Genomic DNA, 25,757 nt, shown 5'->3' with positions numbered 1-25,757 from the left:
CTCGGTCAACAGAATTCCTTATCCGGATTTCTAGTTCGCAGATCGAAAAATTAAAGAGTCATTTTCTTTTTGAATAGGAATTCAATAAGGTGACTTGGAACACCCAAACTCAATTCCAAGTGGCGACTCTGTAAATAAAATAATCCCTTTTCAAAACGTCACTTTAATTGAAAAGACCCATTTTTCTCCAAAACCAACTCCCTAGTGGGGGTCGGATGCGGTAAAAAGAGGGGTGTGACAGGTAAAGTTTCAAAGAAATTAACAGAGGAAAATGCGAAAGAAGGAAGTCGAATAAATGAAATAAAACAGTTGTTCGATATCTGTATTGATGATAAATAACAAAAAATATTGGAGAATTAATCTAAATTATACGCATGAATTTGTCGAACACCACAGCTATAAAAAAACAAATGCTACTCCTATTACTTAATATTTGGAACTGTTAGAGCATCTTGTTAGTAATATTTTTTCTATGAAGTAGTAAAACATACATCTCACGAGAAGAAAGCTGCATGCTGACCAAGCAGTTGTCTATAATGATGTAAAAAGAATAGCAATGCTTTAGCACGCATCCATCCAAAAGCAGTGATGGAGTCTGAATATTAATTAAGGGGTTCATAAGTAAATAAATGAATTAATTGAAGGGGTTTCAACATCTAAAATATATATATAAAATATAATTTTAACCATATATATATATAGCATAATTTTTCGCCGAAAAGGATTCGAATAAACCCATCGGGAAAGGGTAGATCCGCCACTGTCCAAAAGTGTAAAAGAAAAAAGAAAAAGTGATGCTCATATGCACTTTAATTGAGTGGTACGTATTAACTACTAACTAGTGGAGTTACGAACTTTGTGCTACAAGTCTACAACTTCATTTTTCAACTTTAATTATGTTCTTCAGTACTTCCTCCGTTTCAAAATAATTAAATTATTGGAGTATTTTTTAGTGTACAACATAATTGAATTGTTCATGATTCAAGATAGATGTTAAAAAATCTTTTTAATTTTACCCTTGTTGAATTAAATTTTCAAGGATGAGTTCCAATGATCATTATTAATGTTTTGGAGTTAGAAAATGACGAAAATGGAAGAATATGACCAATTTATGTCTTTTGTCTTTTTTCTTAACACGTGTGTTATATTCCAACAATCCAATTATTTTGAAGCAGATGGAGTAATTTTCAATGGCGCAACTTGATGTTTAAGCTAAGGAACATGAACATCAATTGAAAAGACCCATCGAGGAACAAAAAAAAGCCCACGTAGCTGTCAGTAAATTAGTACATTACAGAAGCAGGCATGAATTGTACGTGAAGCGTTGTGAGAAAAGAATATATATTTGAATGGACCATTGCAACTTTATACTTTGTTTATCTCATATGGAGTATATAATTACGTTAGTGGGATTAAGATTCTTCTTTAATGGAAAAGTAGTGGCTTAGATATATAATTGGAGGATGGTTAATTGAACGCATTTCATATATAGATCAAAAAATATTCTTTAGATGTATATGTATTTCAAAAAATTTTAATAAGCTCATTGAAAATTCTGACTTTGTATTGTGACTCTGATATAGCCCATAAAAGAGGGGTGAAGCTAAGCATACTAAAGCTATAAGAGCTGTCTTTTTTTTCGCCCTTGGCTAATAATGTTATACGTATATAGTTGAACTTGTGGAATAAAATATCATACGCAGGTAAAAATTCATAACTGCTAAGAAAAAAATCGAGTAACTTGTGGATTAATTTTCATATTGCACTAGCTGGTTAGTATGGGTAAGAGAGTGTTCCGTTGGTATTCTCAGTCTTAATGCGACCTTTCTTGATCAACAATGAATTTAAAATAAGCAAGTTCTCATCTGATCTCATAGTCAAGTCTGGCTTCGATCATTGTTTCCCATCTTCACAGCTATAGTTATCGAAGGGGGTTCAACACCTATTATAATCACATAAAAAATAATTTTATTCGTGTATAAATAGTATACTTTTCCGTCGAATGAGGTTCGGACGAACCCCTAAAGAGGGCTGGCTCCGCCTTGGTTGATGCTGTGTCATAGTGTCGACACGATAGTGACTTAAGGTTGTAAAAAGCAGCATGGACCAGCACTAGCTAGGAATTAAGAGCACGACACATAGTACTATTACTATATATATGTATACATTTTAATCTAATGGATTCAGAAATTTTAGGAGTAAATTCTGCAGTGCTTTTCATGCCTTGTAATAGACTGAACAATTGTTTCTTCAATTCTTTTTCAAAAGATTCGGTGTTGGTAAGCAAGAAAATGATCAAAATGATTACTTAATGTTTGAGAGTAGTTTAAAATAGTCTCTCGAATGTTATTGAATAACTTTGACCATTTAAATTTGGCAAATGTTAACACTTTTCATTTCGTCAAGTATATACTAAGTTAGATTTGGCAAAATTAATGTGGGGCTATAAAGGGGGAGGGAGGTTTGTTATGAACCAATTGTCCCACATTGAAAAAATAGAGAAATGCTAAGGGGATTTATAAGTCAAATGGATTTTCCCACGTATTAATCTAGTCTTTTGGGTTGGACTCTTCTGTTTGCTTTATAACATTGGTACTTTTATTGAGAGTCTCACGCGTTGGGCCGTGACTCGAAGTGGTGGCCTAAACCCAAGAGGGGTGCCACCTTATGATCAACGAGGATCGATCCACGTGTGGGGAGCCGCACATTGGGCCGTGACTCATAGTGGTGGCTTGTATGCCAGTAGTGGTGGCCTGAACCCGAGAACACCTAAACCCAAGAGGGGTGCCATCTTATGATCAACAAGGATCGATCCACGTGTGGGGAGCCGCACGTTGGGCCGTGACTCGTAGTGGTGGCTTGTATGCCAGTAGTGGTGGCCTGGACCCGAGAGGGGTGCCAGCTGTGAGCCGCGCGTTGGGCCGTGACTCGTAGTGGTGGCTTGGACCCAAGAGGAGTGCCAGCCGTGACCAATAAGGATCGATCCATGCGTGGAGCCACGACTCGAAGTGGTGACCTGGACCTAAGAGGAGGGGTGTCAGTCGTGACCAACTGGGCTCAGCCATGATCAACGAGATCGTTGATTTTCAAATGAAGGCGATTGTTATGAACTATTTGTCCCACATTAAAAAAATAGAGAAATGTTTGATTTATAACAAGGTTAATCACAAAACATTAAGAAAGTCACATTATTAAATCCATAAACGACACAAAAGGCTGCATTAGACACTAAAAAGCTGTAAAATTGTTTTTAGAAAATTTGCCTTTAAAAGCTTCACTGGACGCTAAAACAAATCAAAAACAGCACCAACTACAAAAACTATACCTCTAAGTTCTATGAGTTCCCGATGTGTTTATTTTTATTGTTCCCTTCAAATCTAATGGCAGCTTTGTAAATTTTTGATGGAGGCTAAAAGTGTCTCCATCCATCCCAATTTATGTTAATGTATTGGAGTACAAGGATCAAAACACCTAATTTTGACTATCAAATTAGGTATAAATTATTCAAATTTTAAAAATTAAATTTATATTTATAAAAATTAAATGACAAGTACTACGAATCAATATAACTAATGATTTAAAATCATTATTAAAAATATTTTGTCAAAGAAAAATTATTTGACTCCTTGAACATTAGCACTTTCTCATAAAATGGATTGGATTCTTCACATATAATTTTATTAATAGTTATTATTTCATAATGTCATTTTATTTTTTTAATTCCAATTTTCTTTAATAAAAAAGTAATTTTTGAGATAATAGTTATTAGTTGAGTCATCAGTGAAATCAAATCTATAATATGACACAAAAGAAACTTTCGCCTATTAGCACAACTGCCCGGAATGTATGGCTCGTGATTCTAACTCTACTAACTCTCTCAAATAGAACCAATGCCCCGTTAGACGTTTAATTTTGTTAATATATTATTCTTATTATAAAAAAAAATTGGTCAAATACAGATATCTAAATTTGACATGATCATTTTTTTTTTATATATTTAAACTAAATATTGTTTAAGCAAACTTAAAGGACTAAAATCATTTGTGATTTTGTAGAGTGCATAAGAATAGTATTATACAGAATGTATTAGTAATATTGAAATTAGTAATGCTGTGATTAGTAATATTGGGATTAATAGTATTTTTCTTATCTTATATTTGGTTTGATGTATTAAAAATAATTTATATTGTTATATTTCTTTAAAAATATTATTTGTTTACAAAAATATCCTTCATATTCTATACTGTTGTGTATTTTCTTTCCAAAGCTCGATTATTATTTATTTTTAAAAATACTTTTTTTATATCTCCATTTAAATTATTTGAGGGTAAATAAACAACACATATTTCAAATATTGAATCGATTGATATTAAAGTTTATTTAGCAACAGATAATTCTCTTTAAATAATAGAATTTCTAAGCTAATTTATTTAAATAAATTTATTAGTACAAATATAAAAAAATAAAATCAAGAAAATAATTTATAAAAATGTTTAAAAGAATTTGAGGGATGTTTTTGTATTTACATATATCAGTTCCACGGTATTAAATCTTATATATTACTAATACCACCAAATGAAAGGTATTAATTATACATCCTATAATATCATGTAGTGTGTATAATCTAATACATATATTAGTTATACATAGGTCCAAAATTCTACTAAACATAGTACTAAATAATATCATACATAATACATCAATTATTTTTTCTAATACACCCTAACAAACGACACTTTCATTCTTCATGCACTAGAAGTCTAGAACTATTTTTAACCTATCCTTAATTATAGTACACTTCTGTCATTTTCTCGTTGGTGAGCACTTCAATTTGTCCCATAATCTGTTAATTTTCTCTCAAGAGAATCTCTATCTCTAATAAAACCAACTCACAACGTGAAACCCAACTTCGTTTTAACCTTAAATAAAGCAAGACAGTAATCTAAGGGATGATTCATAGATTCAGTGTGACATATAAGTTATAATAATTTTGAATTAAAATGTAAAATTATTTTATTTCATGTTTAATTGAAGCTATTAATTAGTCAAGTAATTATCATCCCATCATTTATGCATTAGTAATGAAATAAGTTAACCCATATATATAATGAGATAACTATTTCTAAAATAGCTAATTTCAAAATTAATTATTCAAAAAAACTTATTATCAATCAAATGAACTAAGATTAAAATATTAAAAATTACACAAATACACAATTTATGTTTTCAATATTATAAAAAATTTCAACTTACTAAACATATTATAAAAATTTCACATATATACAAAATGCTATGTATATATCGGTTATATTATATATTTTAATAGAAAAAGAAAGTAAAATAATTTAAAAAGTAAAAGAGAGTGTAATTATTTTTAAAAGATTAATATTTATGTTATTTATATATTAAAATAACGGAAAGAAAAGTGCGACGGGGCGAGTGTGGGGAAATTTTGTCGCGTATGGGAAGCGGAGAAGCTTGTGCAGCCTCGAAAGTGACACAGGCTTTGCCTTATTGTGCGAGCCAAACACGGCTTCCCCGTAGTTTCCTCTTTTGTCCGTCTACATAAAATTCTTCCATTTCTGCTCTCTTATTAGGGCCACGTTAATTTCTTGTTTTGGCAGATCAAATCAAGTTTGGATTTTGGGCATGTGACGGTGAGGGCTGGACATTCAATTTTTCGATTTGATAGTTTAATATCGGTTTGATTTTTTTATTTTTGGATTAATAAAAATGACAACTGTAATCAAATCAAAATAAATTCTGTTTGATTTCTACAAATTCGATTCGGTTATTACGGATTTTTATTTCTGTTTTAAAAATTAAAGTAGTGAATCTCTCTTTGTTATGACTGAATATTTAAAATTAATATTTTTTTTTTAAAAAAATTAAATTTATTTTTCATTCTCAGATATGAATAACTCAACATAGATGAAACTAAATGATATAACCATAAGTCTAACATAATATATAACTTCATTATGCATAAGTTTGCATAAACAGTCGAAACTCGGAACAGTAATTGCTGCCGGAAAGACCATAGTCAGCACTGTTGGCTGCAACCCACAATAATCGTCTGGTCGCCGGCTCTGATGTTGTTGTACAAACGTCGATTTCGCCGGCGGTCTATGATTCGATCGATTGTACAACTATTGGACATATGTATATTGTTAGTTGTATGTGGTGTGCTATTACTTATTAGTTATTAGGGTTGTTATTATATATTTGTATTACATTATTATATATTAAATATTATATATATATATATATATATATATAATAAAATATATATATTATTAATTATTTATAGAATTTTGGTTAATCGATTTATCCAAATTATTTTTTTGAAAAATCGAAAACCAAATTATTTAGCCGAATTCAAAAATAAAAAATCGAAATTGATAAAAAAAAAATGAAAAACCAAATCAAAATTAAAATTTCAATTTAATTTTTTGATTTTTTTCGATTTAAATTAAAATATGTCCATCCCTAGTGACGGTAACATATTATTGAAGGATGATGAAGAAAAAGAGTACTTACTTACAAAGTGCTTTCAAAAAGTGGGGGAGGAATGCATGCTCTTTTAGGGATTGTTTGGTAGAGTGTGATAAAAAAATTAATGTTTGCATTGGTTTTATATATTATTAATATCTTGTTTGATATACTTTTTTAATCAATGCGTCATTAGTTATATACTCTATTGTATATTATGCTATGCATAACTAATAACATCATTTTTCTATGTATTACTAATACAATGTTTTCAACACATGCATTGATTTATTAAATTACTAATTTACCCTTCATTTTTTTTCCAGTCTCTTCGCGTTCAATTGCCCAACAGCTATCCCATTTTTTTCTAGTCTCTTTGCCGTTCAATTGCCCAACAACTTTCCCATTTTTTTTCAATCTCTTTGTCATTCAATTGCCCAGCAGCTTTCCCATTTTTTTTGCAATCTCTTTGTCGTTCAATTGCCCAACAACTTTCCAATTGAACAGTAAACAGAGAAAGCAAAAAACGAAAGACAAGTCTCAAGTAATTTACGGAAGGCAAATCTAGTTTCAGAAGCTTCCCAATTGAACAACAAATCTTAAGTTTCTCTCTCAGTTTAACTTTTCTTGTTTTTTCCAATTTTTTCGCCTCTTTCTTCGTTTAATTTTTCTTGTTTTTCCAAAATATTTTCCGGCGAAAAGTTCGGCGGTTTCATTGTAGTTTTAAACAAAGTGAAGAAAACATGAAAAATTGCCCCAAGAGATTCATACACATAGAACAATGAGAACATGAGAGCAAAAACACACATAATAGAAAACAGTGAAGAGGGAAGAAGAAGGAAGAATACAGAGGGATTCATGGGTATTTTTGTCAAATAATTTTTTTATATAAAAATTATACAAAATATACTATTTTTAATACGCCAAACCAAACATTACACAAAAAGAATATAAGTATAACTAATGCAAGCATAACTAACACAATCATTACTAATACAAGCATTATTAATACACCATATTTTGCATTATTCTTATACACTCTACCAAACGACTCCTTACAGTCACCTGCTGTCCTCACAGATTTTATATCTTGAGTTTATAAATGTTAATGTTAAATAATATACATATCTTTATTTATTAAATTTTCAATATATTTAAATTTATATATATCATGTTAAATATTTTTTTAACACTTATATACAATCGTTAAAATTATTGAATTCTACTAAATTCGTAATCTTACTTTATTAATTTGATATTTTAAAAATAATTGCATTTTTTAGACTTATGTGTGCGCCCTTCAACTATTTCAACAATATACTTATGCTAGATTCATCTTGAAATTGTACAAATCTGTCGCATAACACCATAATCTTGATGAGAGTAGCTTTTATAGATGTCCACATTAGTCCTTTCAACATTGCATCACACTCAACTGTTTTCGTAGACTTATGAAACGGCTTATTAAGAGACGGATTTAATCATGGCAAAATTTCAGAAATAGCAATTCTGTACCCTTAATTATAATTTTTATAGTAACAGTTTCATAATTATGAAAAATAGCAAATTATATTTGTATTTAAGTAAAATGTTGTTATATGAATACATATACAAATATATATGTATTACTCATATATACATATGCACAACTGAAAAATACATATTCTTCTATTACTATGAAGTGGGTAAAATATTGCTACTTTTGCTATAAGTTATAATTTTGAAAAAGTATTGTTATTTATTGTAATCATAGTCTTAAGGATGCTAGTTTTTATAATTTTTCCTTTAATCATTTATATTCATTTCATTTTACTTAATATTTGTTGATCTTGAATATTTCTTAACAAAATTTTAATTAGGAATATATTTTATTAAATTGATTTTGTTAATAGTATTTGAAATCATAAATTTAAGTATATTTATTACTTTATGTAGTTATTTAATATCACAGGTAGAAAATGCAAAAGTATAATATTTTTTTTTTTTTATAAATTAGACATCAAATTAAAACAATATATAGGAATAAAGTAAAACGAAACGGAGGAAGTAATATAATGAAAGCTACTTATGTTATCTTGTTACAAAATTAGGAAATTGGAGAAACAATTTTAATTTGGTCTGTGTTACTACTCATCTTTGTAAGGTATCTCTTCGTAAATAATAATTGAAAGAAATAATTAATTCTTTCCTAATTTACTAAAATTGACAAATAAAAGAAAAATATTTTTAATATCTGGGTAAATAAAATTAAATAGGAGTACCTTTATATAGGCCCCGTTTGACTATAAAAATAATAATTTTTTGGAGTTGGAGTTGTGTTTGATCATGAATATAAATTGAAATTGTTTTTAACTTTTTTGAGAGAATTGAAAGTGAAAAAGAGTGAATTTCAAAAATAATTTTTATGGCCAAACACCATTAATTTTTCAGTTTTTACCTTTTTCATTAAGTAAAATAATTTTTCGTAAAAAGTGAAAAAAATTTCATGCCAAACGGCTACATAGATTTGGCTTTATCTTGTATTTAAATCTTTGAACTAAATTAACAATACTATTTCAAAGAGGGGAAAAAATAGACATAGATGTCCCATTTTTACACATTTAAATGGACAAAGAGATCATCTTCATATATATAGGTTTAATAGAAAGTTGTGGCGTGATGGTATTTTTGAAAGCATAATTGGTCTTTATCGTCTGAAAACGAAAACAAGAAAAAGATCCAAAGCCTCCACTATAAAGGCCATTAACTTCCCCACTAACCGAACCCACCTGTAACTTTTAACCGCAAAAAACATCCTTGTTTAACCCATTTTGGCCTTTTTGTTTTCTCTTCTGTCTTAAAATAAATGCCTCCGCAAGAAGATGAACAACACCAGCAATTGCTGGCCAATCGATTACTTGAAGAATCAGCCTATGAATACTCCGACAAAGTCCATATTATCGGAGTCGACGAAGAAACCAACGATGATGATTTCATCAAGACACCACCCTTTTCATGGAAAAAGCTATGGGCTTTTACTGGGCCGGGTTTCTTGATGAGTATAGCGTTTTTGGATCCGGGTAATCTTGAAGGGGATCTTCAAGCAGGGGCCATAGCTGGGTATTCGCTGGTATGGCTACTCTTTTGGGCTACGGCTATGGGATTGCTTGTTCAGCTTTTAGCGGCTCGTTTGGGTGTGGCCACTTCAAGACATTTGGCTGAGCTTTGTAGAGATGAGTATCCTAAATGGGCTAGGTTGCTTTTGTGGGTCATGACGGAACTGGCGCTAATTGGGGCTGATATTCAAGAGGTTATTGGTAGTGCTATTGCTATAAAGATTTTGAGTCGAGGGTTCCTGCCTCTCTGGTCTGGTGTTGTCATCACTGCTCTTGATTGGTAATCTATTCTTCTTTTGAATTCGAGCTCTGTTTTTCATGGAAAGATTTGATCTTTAACTTAATTCAGTATAATAGTACTCCCTCCGTTTCAATTTAGAGTTTCACTTCAAAATACGTGGAATGTACATAACTGTTATTTAATCTCGTTGTTTTAAACATAGACATGTGAAAAGTCAGAATGACATGTGATAAAGAGAGAAAAAAGTGATTTTTGGAAAGGAAGACGAACAAATTGAAAGGGAGAGGGTAATTTATTTCAGCTTTTTATTAACAGAGGCCTCTGCTTGTTGCTTCTTTCCATTGTTTAACTTCTTGTAGCTACTTTTATATCCTTAAATATAATTAATGGAGAAGTAAAGGACTGAGGGGAAGAAATAGTTATGCTTTTGCTAGGTCAAATAATTTAATAGTGATACACATAGTGTTCAGTTTTTTTTTTTTAATAGTGATCCGTGAAATGGATAAAGAGGATTCATATAGCTGACCTAATTAGTTTGGATTGGAGTATAGTTGAATGATTGACCTTTTTAAAATAATCATCTCCATCCAAGCTTGAATTTTATATTATCAAGACTTGGAACCATGTTTCGTTCTTTCATTTATTTTTCGTTTATTTAAAAACAGTTTTCGCTTTTCCTTGGAGTAAAGAAGCAGAATAATTATTCAGTCGGCTGTTTAGTTGTCTATTGAGCTCAAGAACGGCCTTTCCAATCCTTTTCTTATGCAGCTTTATATTCTTATTTCTTGAGAACTATGGAGTGAGGAAGCTGGAAGCACTCTTTGCCGTCCTTATTGCAGTTATGGCGGTCTCATTTGCATGGATGTTTGGAGAAACGAAACCTAATGGAGTTGAACTTCTTGTTGGTGAGAAAATGCAGCACAAAAAATAACTGCAAAACTAAGATTTGCTACTTTTCAAGTGTTCAAATCATAAACCATTTTATATTCATGGCCTTAAAAATCCTGACCTATTGCAACTGCAGGTATGGTGGTTCCAAAACTAAGCTCAAACACAATAAAACAGGCAGTGGGAATTGTAGGGTGTGTAATCATGCCACACAATGTGTTTCTGCATTCTGCTCTAGTGCAGTCAAGAGACATTGACAACCGTAAGATTGGCAGAGTTCGAGAAGCACTTAGATACTACTCCATAGAGTCGACAGTTGCCTTGGCAATTTCATTCATTATCAATCTGTTTGTTACAACAGTGTTTGCGAAGTCATTTTATGGTAGTTCAATAGCCAATAGCATTGGCCTAGAAAATGCTGGTCAATATCTTCAGGAAAAGTATGGCGGGGGAGCATTCCCCATCCTTTATATCTGGGCTATTGGATTATTGGCTGCTGGACAAAGTAGCACTATAACTGGAACTTATGCTGGGCAATTTATTATGGGAGGTTTTCTGCACATGAGGTTGAAAAAATGGCAGAGAGCTTTAATAACAAGAAGTTGTGCTATCTTTCCAACTCTGATTGTTGCTCTTGCTTTTGACACATCTGAGAAATCATTAGATGTTCTCAACGAGTGGCTTAATGTTCTTCAGTCTGTCCAAATCCCTTTTGCCGTGATCCCACTTCTGTGTCTTGTATCCAGAGAAGAAATCATGGGTGTTTTCAAGATTGGCGCTACTTTGAAGGTATGTTTGTATCTTCAAAAGTTCTGCTTGAATGAACTGATTTTCTCACACGTCAGAATTGAATCTATTTCTTGTTCTTTTCATCTTAAATTTGGAATTCATCCACAAAAATAATAAGCCATCATTTGACAACAGGTCTGGGATCAGAATTTCTTGATCTTTAACTTCTTTATATCTTCTACTTATTTTGTCACAGTCACACCACATAATGTTATCATTTATAAGGGAATCTCTTAAACGATAAGGAGTACTATTAATTAAGTTTCAGTTTTAAAGGGTACTTCTAATTTGGATGTGGAAAAGGGATTGAAGTTGGAGGTGCCTTTGGTGCCACTCTGATATTTGTTTTTGAAATGATGCATTTCTCTACTGAAGTTGTGGTATGCCCAAACTTATTCCAGTTTATATGAAATCCAAGTACTCTTGGACCTTGACAGAATCTGCTAGTAGCATATTTTGCTAAGAAAATATGTTCATTGATAGATCTTTAGGAGTTGGAGGACCTTCTTCTTTCTGTTGTTTGTCTAATTGTGTCCTGTCTTTTCACTAACCTTTACATAGAGTATCAGAAAAGTGCATTACAATATCGGAATTGTCTGATTCACATAATTTCACATTTTAATTTATCCGCGTAAAAGATTAAATTTCCTACATTTTGTGTTGGAGATCACTTGATTTGATTGAGCGAATAAATTCCAAGAAACTGCTGAAGGTGTAGTCATGCAGATTGGGAAAGCCTTGCATATTAATTTTAGCATCTTTCAGGGTAAGAGAGAAAATATTAATCTATGCCTAGTTTTTGTCAGACATAATCCATCCAAGCTTTTCATTATCTCTTAGAATTGATACTGTTGTTAGGGGAGTGTAGTTTCAGTGTGATTTAATTTTACATACTTGATGGTTCGCGTACTGGTTACATCTTATATTTCTTCTGTTCTTTTTAGGTGATATCATGGCTTGTGGCTGCGCTGGTTATGCTGATTAATGGCTATCTTTTGATGGACTCCTTATCTTTTGCAGTCAGTGGTGTGCTGCTTACATCTGTTGTAGTTGCATTTACGTGTGGATACGTTGCTTTTATTGTATACCTCATTTCGCGGGGGATCACTACCCCCAATTGGTTTGTAAAAAACAAGAGTATCGCGAGCATAGATAAATGATAATATTATAAGCAGAAAGCTGAGATCATGATGCACCCTTTTTAGTCTGAGCTTCAATAAGCTAATCATAAAGCTTGCGATGTCAACATGTAGAGCCTTCCCCGTTTCTTTCAGTTAAGAACTGTTGGATTGTTGGGATTGCTGCTCTATGAAGCATTAAGCTGTAAACAGCCAGGCTGAGAGTGTGATTGCACCTCAATTGGGTATTTGTATATCATAAATATATCAATGATAACTGTTTGCCTTCTAACTAGGAAAAAGAAAACCACTAGTACTTTGTTGTCTGTGTTGGAACTTACTGTGATTACATCCCATGTTTTTGGGTAACTTAGTGTTATGGGCCGAATTGCGACAGTGACTGTATTTAGTAGGCACGTGAATTAGGAAAATTAGTTAGAGCTTGTAATAATTCTTTCTTGCTCCGTTTGTCCATTTTTACTTGTCCAGTCTGACAAATCAAATCAAGAGATAATTTATCACTTAACTCTTAATCAACCCTTATCATCAACTATATTCACTTCCCAAAACATTGAATTTATTATATTTAAAGTATGGTATAGTAAAATTGTTATTTCATTTACACGGAGAGAGTATTAAATAAGCCAACAACTGTACTGATCTGGCAGTTCTGTAGTTTGGTAGAAAATAAACACACTTGACACTCTTATCTCAGTTTTGAGCTTTGGAATTTTGTTTAGGAGTAGATTTTTTCTTCCTTCTGTATTTCTTTATTTTCTTCCACTCACTTCTGCTGATCATATCAGGCTGAAGTCTGTGGACCAGGAATCAGTTGTCATTGTATCCAAAAGAATCTTTCTTTAGATAAACAATTTAGAACCATTTAATTTATATGGTTCACCCTTCAAATAAATATTACAATGTCATGCAAACATATAAACTTATGTCTCACGACATGTTATTTTCATTGAGGTTCAAAATTAAAGACCAATAGGGCCATAACGTTTAGATAGACCACGGGCTTTGTAGTATATTATCAATTCGAATTCAAATATCGAGCTATGTTATTAGCCCCGTGGCCCTAGTCCATTCCCCTTTAAATCCCTGCTTTCGATCAATTGTTGAATTACAATGTCAGTGGTGTTTTTCTTGTTCTCCTCAGTTGTTTCTTTTGTTGTTTTATGTTCTCTTTTATAAGACGAGTAGAACAACAGAAGTGGTGATGGAGAGTAATGTATAAAAATAGACATAACAAAGGGAAAACGTATTGTTAAATTCAAGAAACATGATAAGAATCGTGTTTGAACTTCTTACCTAAACCGAATATAAAAGGTTTTTGTTTGAAGCCTCATATTTTTCGCCATCGCATGACAAAGTTAGACATTTCTGGTTAAATAATAATGGTTTTATTCTTATGCATAAAGTAATCAACAAGTTGCTTTAATTTACTTTATCCCAAGATCGACGCAAAGTTCAATCAAAGACAAGTTTTTTAATTGCTTGACTTGTTCGCAAGTAGGGGTGTACAGACCAAACCATCAAGTCAAATCAAATCGAAAATCAAATCAAACCGAGAAAAAAAACCGACTTATGATTTGGTTTGGTTGGTTTGACGTTTGAAAAAAAAACCCTACCATTCTTGATTTGGTTTGGTGTTTACCAAAAAAAAGTCAAACCGACAGAATATATCTATATCTATAATCTATAATATATTAAAAGTGTGAAGACCTTAGAAAAGTGATTTGAATTTTTTCCCCTTCATTAAAAGTCTTTACTTTAGACAAAATCATTTTTTTTTACTATTTTTCTCAAATTATTATAATATTAAATATTGACTATAATTAATATATGGGGGAGTTTTGATCTTCCTAAATATATAAGAAGTAAAACTCCTAAATATATATATGGTAAATGAAAATCTAAATATATCATATATGGTAAGTTTTTTAACCGTGACTTTTGTATATGTCACCATATATATTGCATGCGGAACCAAAATTGGATTTTGAAACTGTGTGAATAAGGTAAAAAATAATTGTTTGATTGTATATTACTTCCTAGACGATACTATAATTGTAGTCTAATTGCAAAACAACATATTTTCCTTTTTGTTGATGGCAACAAATTTAATATTAAGTATGTATTTTTTTTATAATTTTTTTTTGTTATGATTGTTTAAGGTTTCTTTATTAGCTTTGACATGTCTGTTGTTTCAATCTCAACATGTCATAATTTCATTATATTCATATTCTAGGCTAATATCAAGAGTTCGAACTCACAGGATGACATATAAATTCTCTTTTTACCACCCAATTGATAGAAATAAGTTATGCAATATATTTTAAAAAATAGAAATTCTCTTTTCATATATGATATAATATATATATATATATATATATATATATATATATTTAAAATTTATTGGGTGTGTAATTCTATAGATTAATATAATTTAAATACATTATTAGTGTGTAATTCTCTTGCTTAGAAGGAGATCACGTTGATTTTCGTCACATATTGAAAGAATGATATTGCTATTGATATAAATTTGTCCAAGTCCCTATTTGCTCTAGTTAGGATTCTCTTTAGACAATAAATTGAAGGGGGGAGTAGGTATAGAAACTTACAAATAGATTTTTTTAGCTTGATTGTCTGCTATTGAATATGTCATCTGATCCCTTCCTGAAGCCTTTTTGAAGCTAAACTTACATATGTGCTTAGTTGACCTAACATCCTTATTAAACGAACAAAGGAGGAACTATTAAATACAGAACGTGCAACTAAACTTCTTCGAGCTCAGTCATTTTCTATTAATTAGTATGTCATCCGTTTTGCGAATTTGTGTAAGAGCTAAGTTTGGTTCATATTTGCCCTATCATCTTTTCATTAAACAAACAAAATAAAAATTAACTAGCAAATAGACTTTCTTTAATTTAGTTCTTTTAGCAAGTATGTCATCTCTTTGTGAAACTATGCATAAGAATTAAATTTGATTTATGTTTACCCTAGCATCTTCATTAATGAGCAAAAAAAATAAAAATTGCTAAATAAATAAAATTATCGTAATTTTTTACACACACTTAATCAATGGGTACCCCTTAATCAACATATTATCAAAAAAAAATTGCATCCATTGTCGTAGGATGCAACTGAAAGGAGAAAATCAGTGGGCACCCCTTATGTAGACAAGTTTTATTTTGTATTTTTGCTTTATGTTAAGGCATTTTTATTTGTAATTACTTTATGTGGACATAAATTTAATTGTTTAAAATATATATTCGGTGAAGATATTAATTTAATCATTTAGATTTTAATTATTATATTTGTTAATTTTTGAATGGAGGTTCTTCACCAGAATTTGAAGTAGAATTGAATTGAAGTTTAATGGTAAGTTTTTCTTGATTTGAGTTAATTTGTGATTAATTCGTATTTCATAATCCTCCCCCAGGATTGTAGCTTTCGGTGAGATCGTTTTCTATTAAAATTTCGAATTACTTAATCAATAAGGAAAAGATTTTAATAAGGTAATGATATATAGTATTTTTCTGTATTTGTTTTCATATGGTTTGTGGTTGTTCTTTTTTTAATTATTAATTTGGCAGGGACGAGGGTTGGGGATATATGATGATTATCTTTTTATAGTTAAAATTTAGAAATTAGGTTTTAAATATTTGTTGAAAAAAAAAGGTTTTAAATATTTATTTGTATTAGTTGGTGATAAACCAAGAATTTGCTAGAAATTAAAAATTTGAAAGTCAATACAAAAATTAGAATAGAATTGCTTAAAGGATGGAAGAAATTTAGAACAAAAGAATAATTGATGTTTTAGGAGTAAATAAAATTAATGATTTTTATGCGGATTGTTGAAAAGAGAATGTAGCCATTTAATTTAAGCTGAAGCTCTATTGAAAATAGTCTCCTTACTTTTTAAGGCAGACTAATTACTATATTCCTAAATCATACTTTGTGGATTATATTGAATATATTATTTTTGTTTTTATTTAGAATATCAACCTTGACTCAAAAACTTATATAAAGTAATTATGTTCTATAATTATTAATTAGTCATGTTTTTTTTTGTTTTTTTTAATCTTTCCTTATTTAAAAGATGTTTTAGCTTTCAAGTAATAGTACTTTATTCATTCACTTTTTACTTTTCATATTTAGACTCGACATGCTCATTAAGAAACTGATGTTGGCATGACTACTTTACCACACTATTCCGATTAATTAATGTTTAGTATTACGTCTTGAAAAATGATTTACATAATAAATGATTAATTCTAGAGTAAAACATGAAAATATAAGTGTCTATTCCTGATATGTTAAACATGAAAATCTATTTTTGAAATAATGAATAAGAAAAAGTGAATAGATGGAATATCAATGGACGATATAGTTTGGTTGCCTTGATGAGTGTAATGTTTAAGTTCATTGTTTTAGAAAGACAAGTATGGAAAAATAGCATGAAAAAAGGTCCTAAAAATTTTGGATGAGCAAAACTAACATCAAAAGAATTATAATTATGTTAAATTGTTCAAATCAATTGAACACAATAGCTCCTTCCGAAATTGATTGAGACATGTGTACATGTGAATTTCAGGAAAAGAGAGAAGATAAAAAAATTAAGAATATTTACGAGATTCAAAATATAATAAATATAAATAATTGAAGATACTATTAGTGTTATGAATATTTATCAAATTCAATGTGATTTATAGATTACTATAATGAAAGTCAGAAAATCAAAGGCCTCAAGATATTCTTAGCTAATTTACAGAAATATTAGGGAGAAAGGTTGTTTTCCATAAAATTTCGGCTCAAGATAAAAAAAAATCATAAAAGCCATAGTGTAGGAAGAGTAGATATTAACTCCACAAATAATAACAGAAACAAAACTACCACAAAGTAATGCTCCAATCGATCTATCTGAAATAATAAACATTATCGAAACTCCACAAACAAGACATTACAAATATAGTACTGTAACTACTAGCACAAATACAAAAATAAAGCACTCTTATCTATCAGAACAAGAATACACTATCTGCTAACCTTCTGTCATAATTTACATCCTCCACATCTTCCTATCTAAGGTCATATCCTTGATAAATTATAGCTGATCCATATCATGTCTAATCACCTTTCCCAAATATTTCTTCAACCTACCTCTTAATTTTTTGCATGAAACCATGAACTTATAAGACCTTATTCCAACTCTCAATTCTTTTAGATAGTGTCTTATACATAGAATTAAAATTTCATAGTCATGACCACCTATTTCCTTTTCCTGAAGGATCACATTCTATTTAAATAGCCACCAAAAAAATCTTCATAATGAAGAATTTCAAAAAGCAACTAAAATGACAAAGGAAGTTGAGATAAATTTTTTTACATGTAGCTTAATTATTACATAAAATCCTTTTTAAAATATGTATATGTAACACCTAAAAAAACAAGAATTTTTTGTTCAACAAAATAGATTTAGAAGTCATTATTATTTGTTATATAATTATAGCCATATAATGTTTTAAAGTCTTTATAATTTATTTATTTTTTTATAAAAAAGAATTAAGAAAAACTCAAGCATATAGAGGGCACAAACTTATTTTTGGTCAATGAAAGCTTTATATCTTATTTATCTACTTTCAATACTTCCACCGTTTTATCTTGACAGTTGACATACATTTTACACTTTTAAAACAACATATATATTTTTTTCGTTCTTAAATACTTGTAATTTTTTATTTTGCATATTATTTAAGTTAAACTTTAATTAGAGAGTAAATTGACTAAATTATCCTTATTTTTTGTATCCACTTTAACTTAACATAGTACTTGACACTTTTGCACAATATTCATGACGAAGGGCAAAGTAGAAATGAGCAAACTAATAATGTCTTTGTTTTCTAAAATGATAAAAACTTCTCCATTTTTCTTTAGTTATCATGATAAGATTTTGCTCAAATATTAAGAATAATTAGAAGTGTAATTTGACTCATACACCCTTTATTAATATTTATCTATTTATGTGTATTAATTCTAAAATAATTAATACTGAGGACAAAGTTAAAAAGTTATAATTAATTCACTCTTGATTTTTTAAATTGATCAGTATTAGAAACAACAATTTTCAATATATAACAATTAAAATGAAACAGAGAGAGTATTATGAGTCATCTATTTTTAGTAAGGAACACGTACAATATCTAGGAACGAAAGTCATATTATATTTTAAAAGTTTTGTACTTAATAATATAACAAACACATAACAATTTAGTTTTTTATACGTTTATCATTAGTAACATTATATACACGTGCAAAGCACGTATATTAAACTAGTATATATATATCTATAATATATTAAAAGTGTGAAGACTTTTAGAAAAGTGATTTAAATTTTTTGCCCTTCATTAAAATACTCTGCAATAGATCAAATAGTATTTTTTCATTTTTTAAAATTATTATTTAATTATTTAATTATATTTAATATTGTAAGTTAAAAAATCCTAAATTATATGGTAAGTTATAAAAATTAAAGAGTCCTAAAATATATGGTGACAACTAGCAATAAAATATATGGTAAATTTTTAAAAATTAAAGATTCCTAATATAAAATATAGGCAAATGACCTTCTGGACTCCTGTACTATGTCGGTTTTGTAAGTTGGACACTTCTACTTACATGTTTCTCATCTGAACCCCTAAACCCACTAAAAAATAATATTTTAAACACTTTTTGGGTGAGTGTAACACACTCTCCCACGCCAGCTGCCACATCAGCTGCCACGTGTGCCACATCATCTTCCACATCATTTTTATATATAAAAAAAATTACATATTAAAATAAATAAATAAATAAATAAATAAAAAGAAACCCCACTCCTCTTCTTTCTCTCTCTTCCCTCACTTCTTTCCATTTGTTGTTCATCTTTCTCCATTCCATTTCCCCATTTCTTTCTTTTTGTTGTTTTTTTTTCTTCATTTCTTTTTTTTCTTACAAACGAACTTTTTCCATGGTCACTCTCAATACACACCATCACACACACTTACACTAAGCTTCCAACAATCATCTTCCACGGATTTTACACCCACACAATAAAAATACATACACACATAGAGATTCATGGCTTCTTGATATAGAGAATACAATACAAACACACCCAGCTATCGAGAAAAACACACACACTCAACTCACACACACCACACATTCTTTACTGATATCGCGCATACACACAAATCTGAGAGAGATTGAGCAAGAGAGAAAGCTGAACAACAAGAGAGAGAACGAAATAGAGGGGGCGTGAGAGCTGAGGAAACGACCAAACGAACAGTCATTTGATAACCAAAATGAAAATGGGACAAATTCTCAAACCAACTGGACAACTTAAATGAAATAGATTATGTTGGCAGCTCACTCATAGCTCATTGGTGATGGTATTTCGCGGGTGATTTCGACCGCTGGTGACAGGTTTTCCTACGATGGCAAGTTCTGAGTCGTTTTTCGATGGATATGGTCGATTCTTGTGAAGAGCTTGGTCACCGATTTTATGGGTTATCTTTGCACCTTGTCGGAATTCGATCACACTCTCTCCATTTTTCTCTCGATCTCTCCCGTTCTTGCCCTTTTCTTCATTGTTTTCTTACTCTCAATTACTCCCTTGATCTCTCTCTACGTGTGTGTATGTGTCTTTTTCAGTAAGGGGTGCGTTTGTGTGTATGAGTTGCGGAACAAAGAAAGATGGTGAGTGCATTGTATATTGATGATGACGGGTAAAGAATTGTTGTTGTGTAGTTGTTAATCCATAGATAAAATAGAGGTTTTGTGTGGGTGTATGTTGAGTGAATATGCTGTGTGATTGTGTTTTGGTGTATGAGAATGGTGGGGGTGGGGGGCGTTAATGGTGGTGGTGGACGGGGGATAGGGTGGGGTGGAGTGAGGGTGGGAGAGAGAGGGTTGGGGTCGATGGGGGAGGGGGTGCGAGGGGGGATGGCTGGACGGGGGAGGGGGCTGAGGAAGGGGGGATTTTTATTTTTTTTTAAATTTATTATTTTTTAAAAATATTTTTAAATTAATAAAATTGAAAAAAAATTGAGTGGCCTTTTTTATTTTATTTTTAATATAAAATTGACTAAAAATTGATCTCCACTCGCACCTTAGGCGAGTTCCTTCACGCTCTTCGTCCTACTCAACAATTTCAAAGACACGTAGGCTCGATCAACGGTCAAAGGATGCAAAATATAGCTTTTTAATAGGTTTAGGGGTCCAGATGACAAATATGTAAGTAGAAGTGTCTAACTTACAAAAACCGACATAGTACAAGGGTCCATTGAACCATTTTGCCTAAAATTAGGATTTTCTTTTTACCTTTTTTACTTCCAAAATTGTTTGTTAGGACACTTTTCAAACAAAACTTTTAGGATTTTTTTTAATAAAAAAGTCGGTATTATTCATTATTTAAATTTTTGAAACTAATTAAAGTATTTATTTGATTTAGGTAAGAAATCATAAATTTAACATTTCTAAATCAATGAAAATCTTACCATATATAAAAAAGATTCTACAATTCTAATTAAGTAATATGTTCATCAAATTTTACAAGAAACATTCAGCTTCTTCTACTTTTATATTTTTTTTTAATGTTGATTTTAATTCAAGTCATCTTCTTGTGTTCCATATCATCATGCATTCTGTTTTTTATTATTTTTTTAGTTCATAGTTTTAATTTGAATTATAATAATCAATAATTGATAATGAATTCTCCTTTTGTTTAATAATTTATCATATTTTTTCTTTCAGATGAAATTCAGATCAAAAAATTGAATTGAAACAAATATATTGTCGCTGAATGAAGTAGCCAAAAAAAATTAAGATTCTTCTCCTCTATTTGAATCAAAGCAATGCAGATAAATCGATGTATTATTCGACAAACGTTCTTGGTATAATTTTTTTTTTGAGTTATAATGAGGCTCAAGCTATCAACTAGATTATCAATCATATATATAGTTAACAAATTATCAATCATATACAGTCTGTTTAGGTTTATAGAAGGATTTTAAACGTAATGACTTTGACATAAATTAAATGGCGATGGTGAACAAGTATCTTCTCTATAAAATTTGACTTGGACAGGAACATTGTTTTGTTGAGATTAGTATGAATATTTAGTTCTAAATAACCTTAATTTGCCTTAAATTATTTAGTAAAAAAATAAAATTGACCTGAAAAGACCTTTAGCAATACAAAGTGTTCATGTAGCTTGCTCCTTCTAAATTGAGATTAGAGGTTAGTTAATTGATTGACTGCTTATTGACGGACCAGATAATTTTTACTGTTTATAAATGGTTAGATATCAACAAAATGCGATATGAGATTTGGACAATCAAAATGTTTTTCATTATCAAATTAGTCTTTTGCCAGTTGACGAATCAAGGATCCTTTGAAGAACACCTCCCGTACTCTCCTCATTGTAACTACCTGAGGAAGAGGGCTTTTCTTCTGAAAAATTCTCTGATTTCTTAATCTGTTTTTGATTTTATTAGTTTAAGAAAGTGAGAAATTTTTTTTTGAATCTTGTGTCTTAACTAAAGATATGTATATAAAAATATAAAAAAAATGATTAAATAAAAACAGGTTGCAGATTAGTTATCATATGAGAGATATGAAAATTTTAACTCAATTCTTTCAGTTGTATAGTTTGAGCAAGTAGTGCAAACTTAGGGTAAAGGAAAATAATACATCCTAGAAAATTATGTATCTATGTCTATATCTATAATCTATATCTATAATATATTAAAAGTGTAAAGGAAAATTTACACGTGCGAGACACGTGCGGCTAAACTAGTATATATATGTGTGTGTGTATATATATGTGTATATGTGTGTGTGTGTGTGTATATACTAGTTTAGTCACACGTGCCTCGCACGTGTAACGTTTGATTATTTAAAATTAAATAATTTTATCTATTGCAGAAATTTTTAATAAAGTGTAAAAGTTCGAATCACTTTTCAAAAATCTTTCACACTTCAATCTAATAATGTAAACATAAACATATACACATATATGTTTTCCAGTTCCAAGTAGTTGATGGTATCACTTTTACATTTATGTACCTCTTTCCCTTGTTGCCACATGATAAGATACAACAACAACAACAAACCCAGTGTATTCCCACCTAGTGGGGTCTGGGGGGGTAAGATGTACGCAGTCCATACCTCTACCTCTAAAGAAGTAGAAAGGCTGTTTCCGATAGACCCCCGGCTCAAGTAGAAAGGTTGTTTACATGCCGGTGAAAAAAGAGAAAAACATAAACAAGAACTTGGTAAAACAAAGGGAAAATTTTCGAAATCAAATGGCAACTTCCTCATGAAGGGACTCTATATCATTAGTTCTACCAATAGAAGTATTAGGATTCCGTTTGGCAGGACAAATAGGATTAAGTGTATTCAGCATATATTTGGAGATACCTGTGCAAGATGAGCCCAAGCCTCAAGGAAATTCCTTTCAATTTGGATTGCTTTTTTATGTGCCTCCTCAGCCTTTCTATATTCTCCTAGAGAGGATAAAGCCAGGCCCTGATAATTTTCCAATTTTTTCGACCAGCATTATATCATTATTTATCAAAAAAAATCTGAAACTCATGCGGATAAACATTGTTAGCTCATTCTACAACAATTAGTCGGCTCAAGGTCATAGACTCACCAAATATGTATACGCAGATTTGTTATCCTTATCAAACTTTACACATGTAGAGAGGTCTTCAACAGCACCTTTGAAATCTTTAAACTTAAAATTAAAATTGACAATTCCTACAGTAATTAAGCAGAGTGAGTGACTCCCATGTCAGATTGAACATCTCTTGTCCAATGAAATGATATATTTTGGACTCTCAAGTAATTATGAAACATTCAGCTAGAGGTCATTCAATGCAAAATAGTTACAAGATAAAACCACCTATATGCCTTAATAACTAATCTCGGTCCTGTAAGAAAGATGAAAGTGAACCTTAATATATTGGAAGTTTCAAATGACGCGCATAATCTATCAACCATAAAAAGATCTACAGAAAGTAAATATGCCTTTTGCTATTATAATTACAGGAAGACTATGTCTAATACGTTACTCGGACTCTTAAAAAATGTCAACGGTTGCATGTCGGATCCTCCAAAAATAGTGTATTTTTGAAGGATACGACACGGGTGCGGCAACATTTTTGGAGCGTCTGAGCAACTTAACGTCTAACTACTTTAACAACACAAATCGAATTAATCATGAAAGATTTCAGTCTCGTCACCTCTTTCATGTAAGATATCAGCAGAGTCTGGCTCAAACTCCAATGCTTTGGTCAGGTCTGTAATTGCCTGGTGGAAATCATTTTGTTAAGATACACCAATATGAATCATACTATTATTATTGTGAAACTAAGCCTTTTAGGGTGTAAAAAACCTTTACCCGTAACTACTATCACTCTCCATGTGATCATTGGAGCAAAAGAAACTGAAGCTAAAACCATCAAAGTGTTAAAACTATGTACTAAACTACCAAGAAACTCCCATGATTAAAAGCATGCAGCTGAAAAATTTTATGATCCTGATTTCATTTTAAATGTTGACTTCTACTGGAAGATGGTCATAAGTTGTGATATAGCTCAAGCCTTAGCTGCTAGACCACCCAAAGCCATTTCATCTTCCATCATTGAATCTGAAGGAAAATGTTCAAGTGCATCTTGATAATATTCCTATTGGTCTAAATGGAGTCTGATTGCTATTAATGAAAATTTAGTTTTAGAATCTGATAGCACAAATGCTAAAAGTCAGCAATTCCACAACATTTACATTGCGCATCACATCCACGAAAAAAATAATTGAAAGTTGACATCGAAAAAAAAATTACAGAAAAGAATACCATGAACACAAAGCCCAAAAGACAGCTCAATAAATAGACAAATACGAGTTTCATACCGCAGCAGATTCACCTAAAGCAGCACGTGCTTGCCACATGATAAGATAGACGCATCAATTTAATCCATATTTGTGTTACGATTATTTTATATATATTACAAATTTATTGATTCATTTTACAAATTTATTGATTATATTCTATTACGTACTTAAAAATCTGGAACTTCCTAATTTTTTCTTATTCTAATAGTTTTATATTTATTTTTAGATTTTTCAAATCTTCTTAAAATCAAATTTAGTTGATTTAGAATTCTTAAACTACTAAAAATTGTATCAGTTGTATGACTTCAAATAAGAAAAGAATTACCATAAATATATTTAATTAATTTTCAATTCTTAAATTAAAAAAAGATATAGAAATTCTGATGTCTTCTAATAAGGATTTTTTTTTTACTATAAATACATTTAAATTAATTTTCAACTCTTAAATATTAGGACGAAATAGTGAAAAAGATAATTTTGTTTAAATATTAGGAAGAAATAGTGAAAAGACGATTTTATTTAAAGCAAGGATTTTAATGAAGGGCAAAAAGTTCAATTCACTCTTACAAGGATATTCACAGTTTTAATATATTATATATATGTATATAATTTAACTTTTTATGCATAAAATATTAATTATAATCTACTTTTTAAATACTTTTCAATTAGTTTTATTAATTTTCAATATTTAGAAAGTAGATGTGTGTGTGTGTATATATATATATATTCATATTTGGGCTTTTAAGTTGTAATATTTATCTATTAATTGCTAATAAAATAAGGAAAAAGGGCACTCTATGACCTTTTTAAAAAATAATAGCTCAATTATAGCCCAAGTTTGGCATTTGGACAAATAATGTCCAGTCGGCTAAATAAATGTCATTTTATGACCATTTTCTAATCTTTCCCAATTTGGGTCATTTTGATCCACGTAATCCATATACAGTCCATATACGATACTGATACAGTATATTTACAATACTGATACAATATTCAACTAGGGCAATTCGACCCTTTCAAAAATATTTCAATTTTTTTTTTACTATAAATTTTTAAATTGATCAAATATTCAGCTTTATTTTTTATTGTTTAGAAATAATAATTAAATTATATAAAAATGATATAATTATTAAATAGAATATGAATCTATATAAGATATATGTATAGAACTATACAATTTCTATACATATA

General features: G+C 30.3%; 1 protein-coding gene and 1 long non-coding RNA gene across 4 annotated transcripts; one reads left to right on the top strand and one right to left on the bottom strand.

Annotated features, from left to right (window-relative positions):
• The first annotated feature begins 9,049 nt into the window (after positions 1–9,049).
• On the top strand, positions 9,050–12,930 carry LOC107860226 (metal transporter Nramp3). Its single transcript, XM_016705499.2, has 4 exons — positions 9,050–9,867; positions 10,597–10,733; positions 10,853–11,505; positions 12,450–12,930. Exons 1-4 carry the CDS (start codon positions 9,338–9,340, stop codon positions 12,663–12,665), a joined length of 1,536 nt encoding a protein of 511 aa, XP_016560985.1. The 5' UTR covers positions 9,050–9,337; the 3' UTR covers positions 12,666–12,930.
• Positions 12,931–22,913: 9,983 nt separating this feature from the next.
• Positions 22,914–24,620, bottom strand: LOC107861387. Of its 3 annotated transcripts, XR_007052514.1 has the most exons (5): positions 24,585–24,619; positions 24,076–24,126; positions 23,918–23,984; positions 23,326–23,432; positions 22,914–23,198 (listed from the first exon to the last, which is right to left on the bottom strand). It is a non-coding gene; the product is annotated as an uncharacterized LOC107861387 (long non-coding RNA). The 3 variants fall into 3 exon arrangements; XR_001671800.2 differs by lacking the exon at positions 24,076–24,126 and having other exon boundaries at positions 24,585–24,620; XR_007052513.1 differs by lacking the exon at positions 24,585–24,619 and having other exon boundaries at positions 24,076–24,301.
• Between the last annotated feature and the right edge of the window lie 1,137 nt (positions 24,621–25,757).

Source organism: Capsicum annuum, chromosome 2 (genome assembly GCF_002878395.1).
Source record: "Capsicum annuum cultivar UCD-10X-F1 chromosome 2, UCD10Xv1.1, whole genome shotgun sequence".
In the NCBI taxonomy this organism is placed as follows: domain Eukaryota; kingdom Viridiplantae; phylum Streptophyta; class Magnoliopsida; order Solanales; family Solanaceae; genus Capsicum; species Capsicum annuum.
The sequence above is the reverse complement of the archived record's forward strand: the minus strand, read 5'-3'. Positions and strand labels throughout refer to the sequence as shown.

What these genes read in the sequence shown, in the direction of transcription:
- LOC107860226 (XM_016705499.2), top strand. Translation starts at nt 9,338, where the DNA reads ATGCCTCCGCAAGAAGATGAACAACACCAGCAATTGCTGGCCAATCGA. An exon ending in TGGAGTTGAACTTCTTGTTG is followed by an intron (nt 10,734 to 10,852) that starts GTGAGAAAATGC and finishes TTGCAACTGCAG; the next exon opens with GTATGGTGGTTCCAAAACTA. An exon ending in AGATTGGCGCTACTTTGAAG is followed by an intron (nt 11,506 to 12,449) that starts GTATGTTTGTAT and finishes TGTTCTTTTTAG; the next exon opens with GTGATATCATGGCTTGTGGC.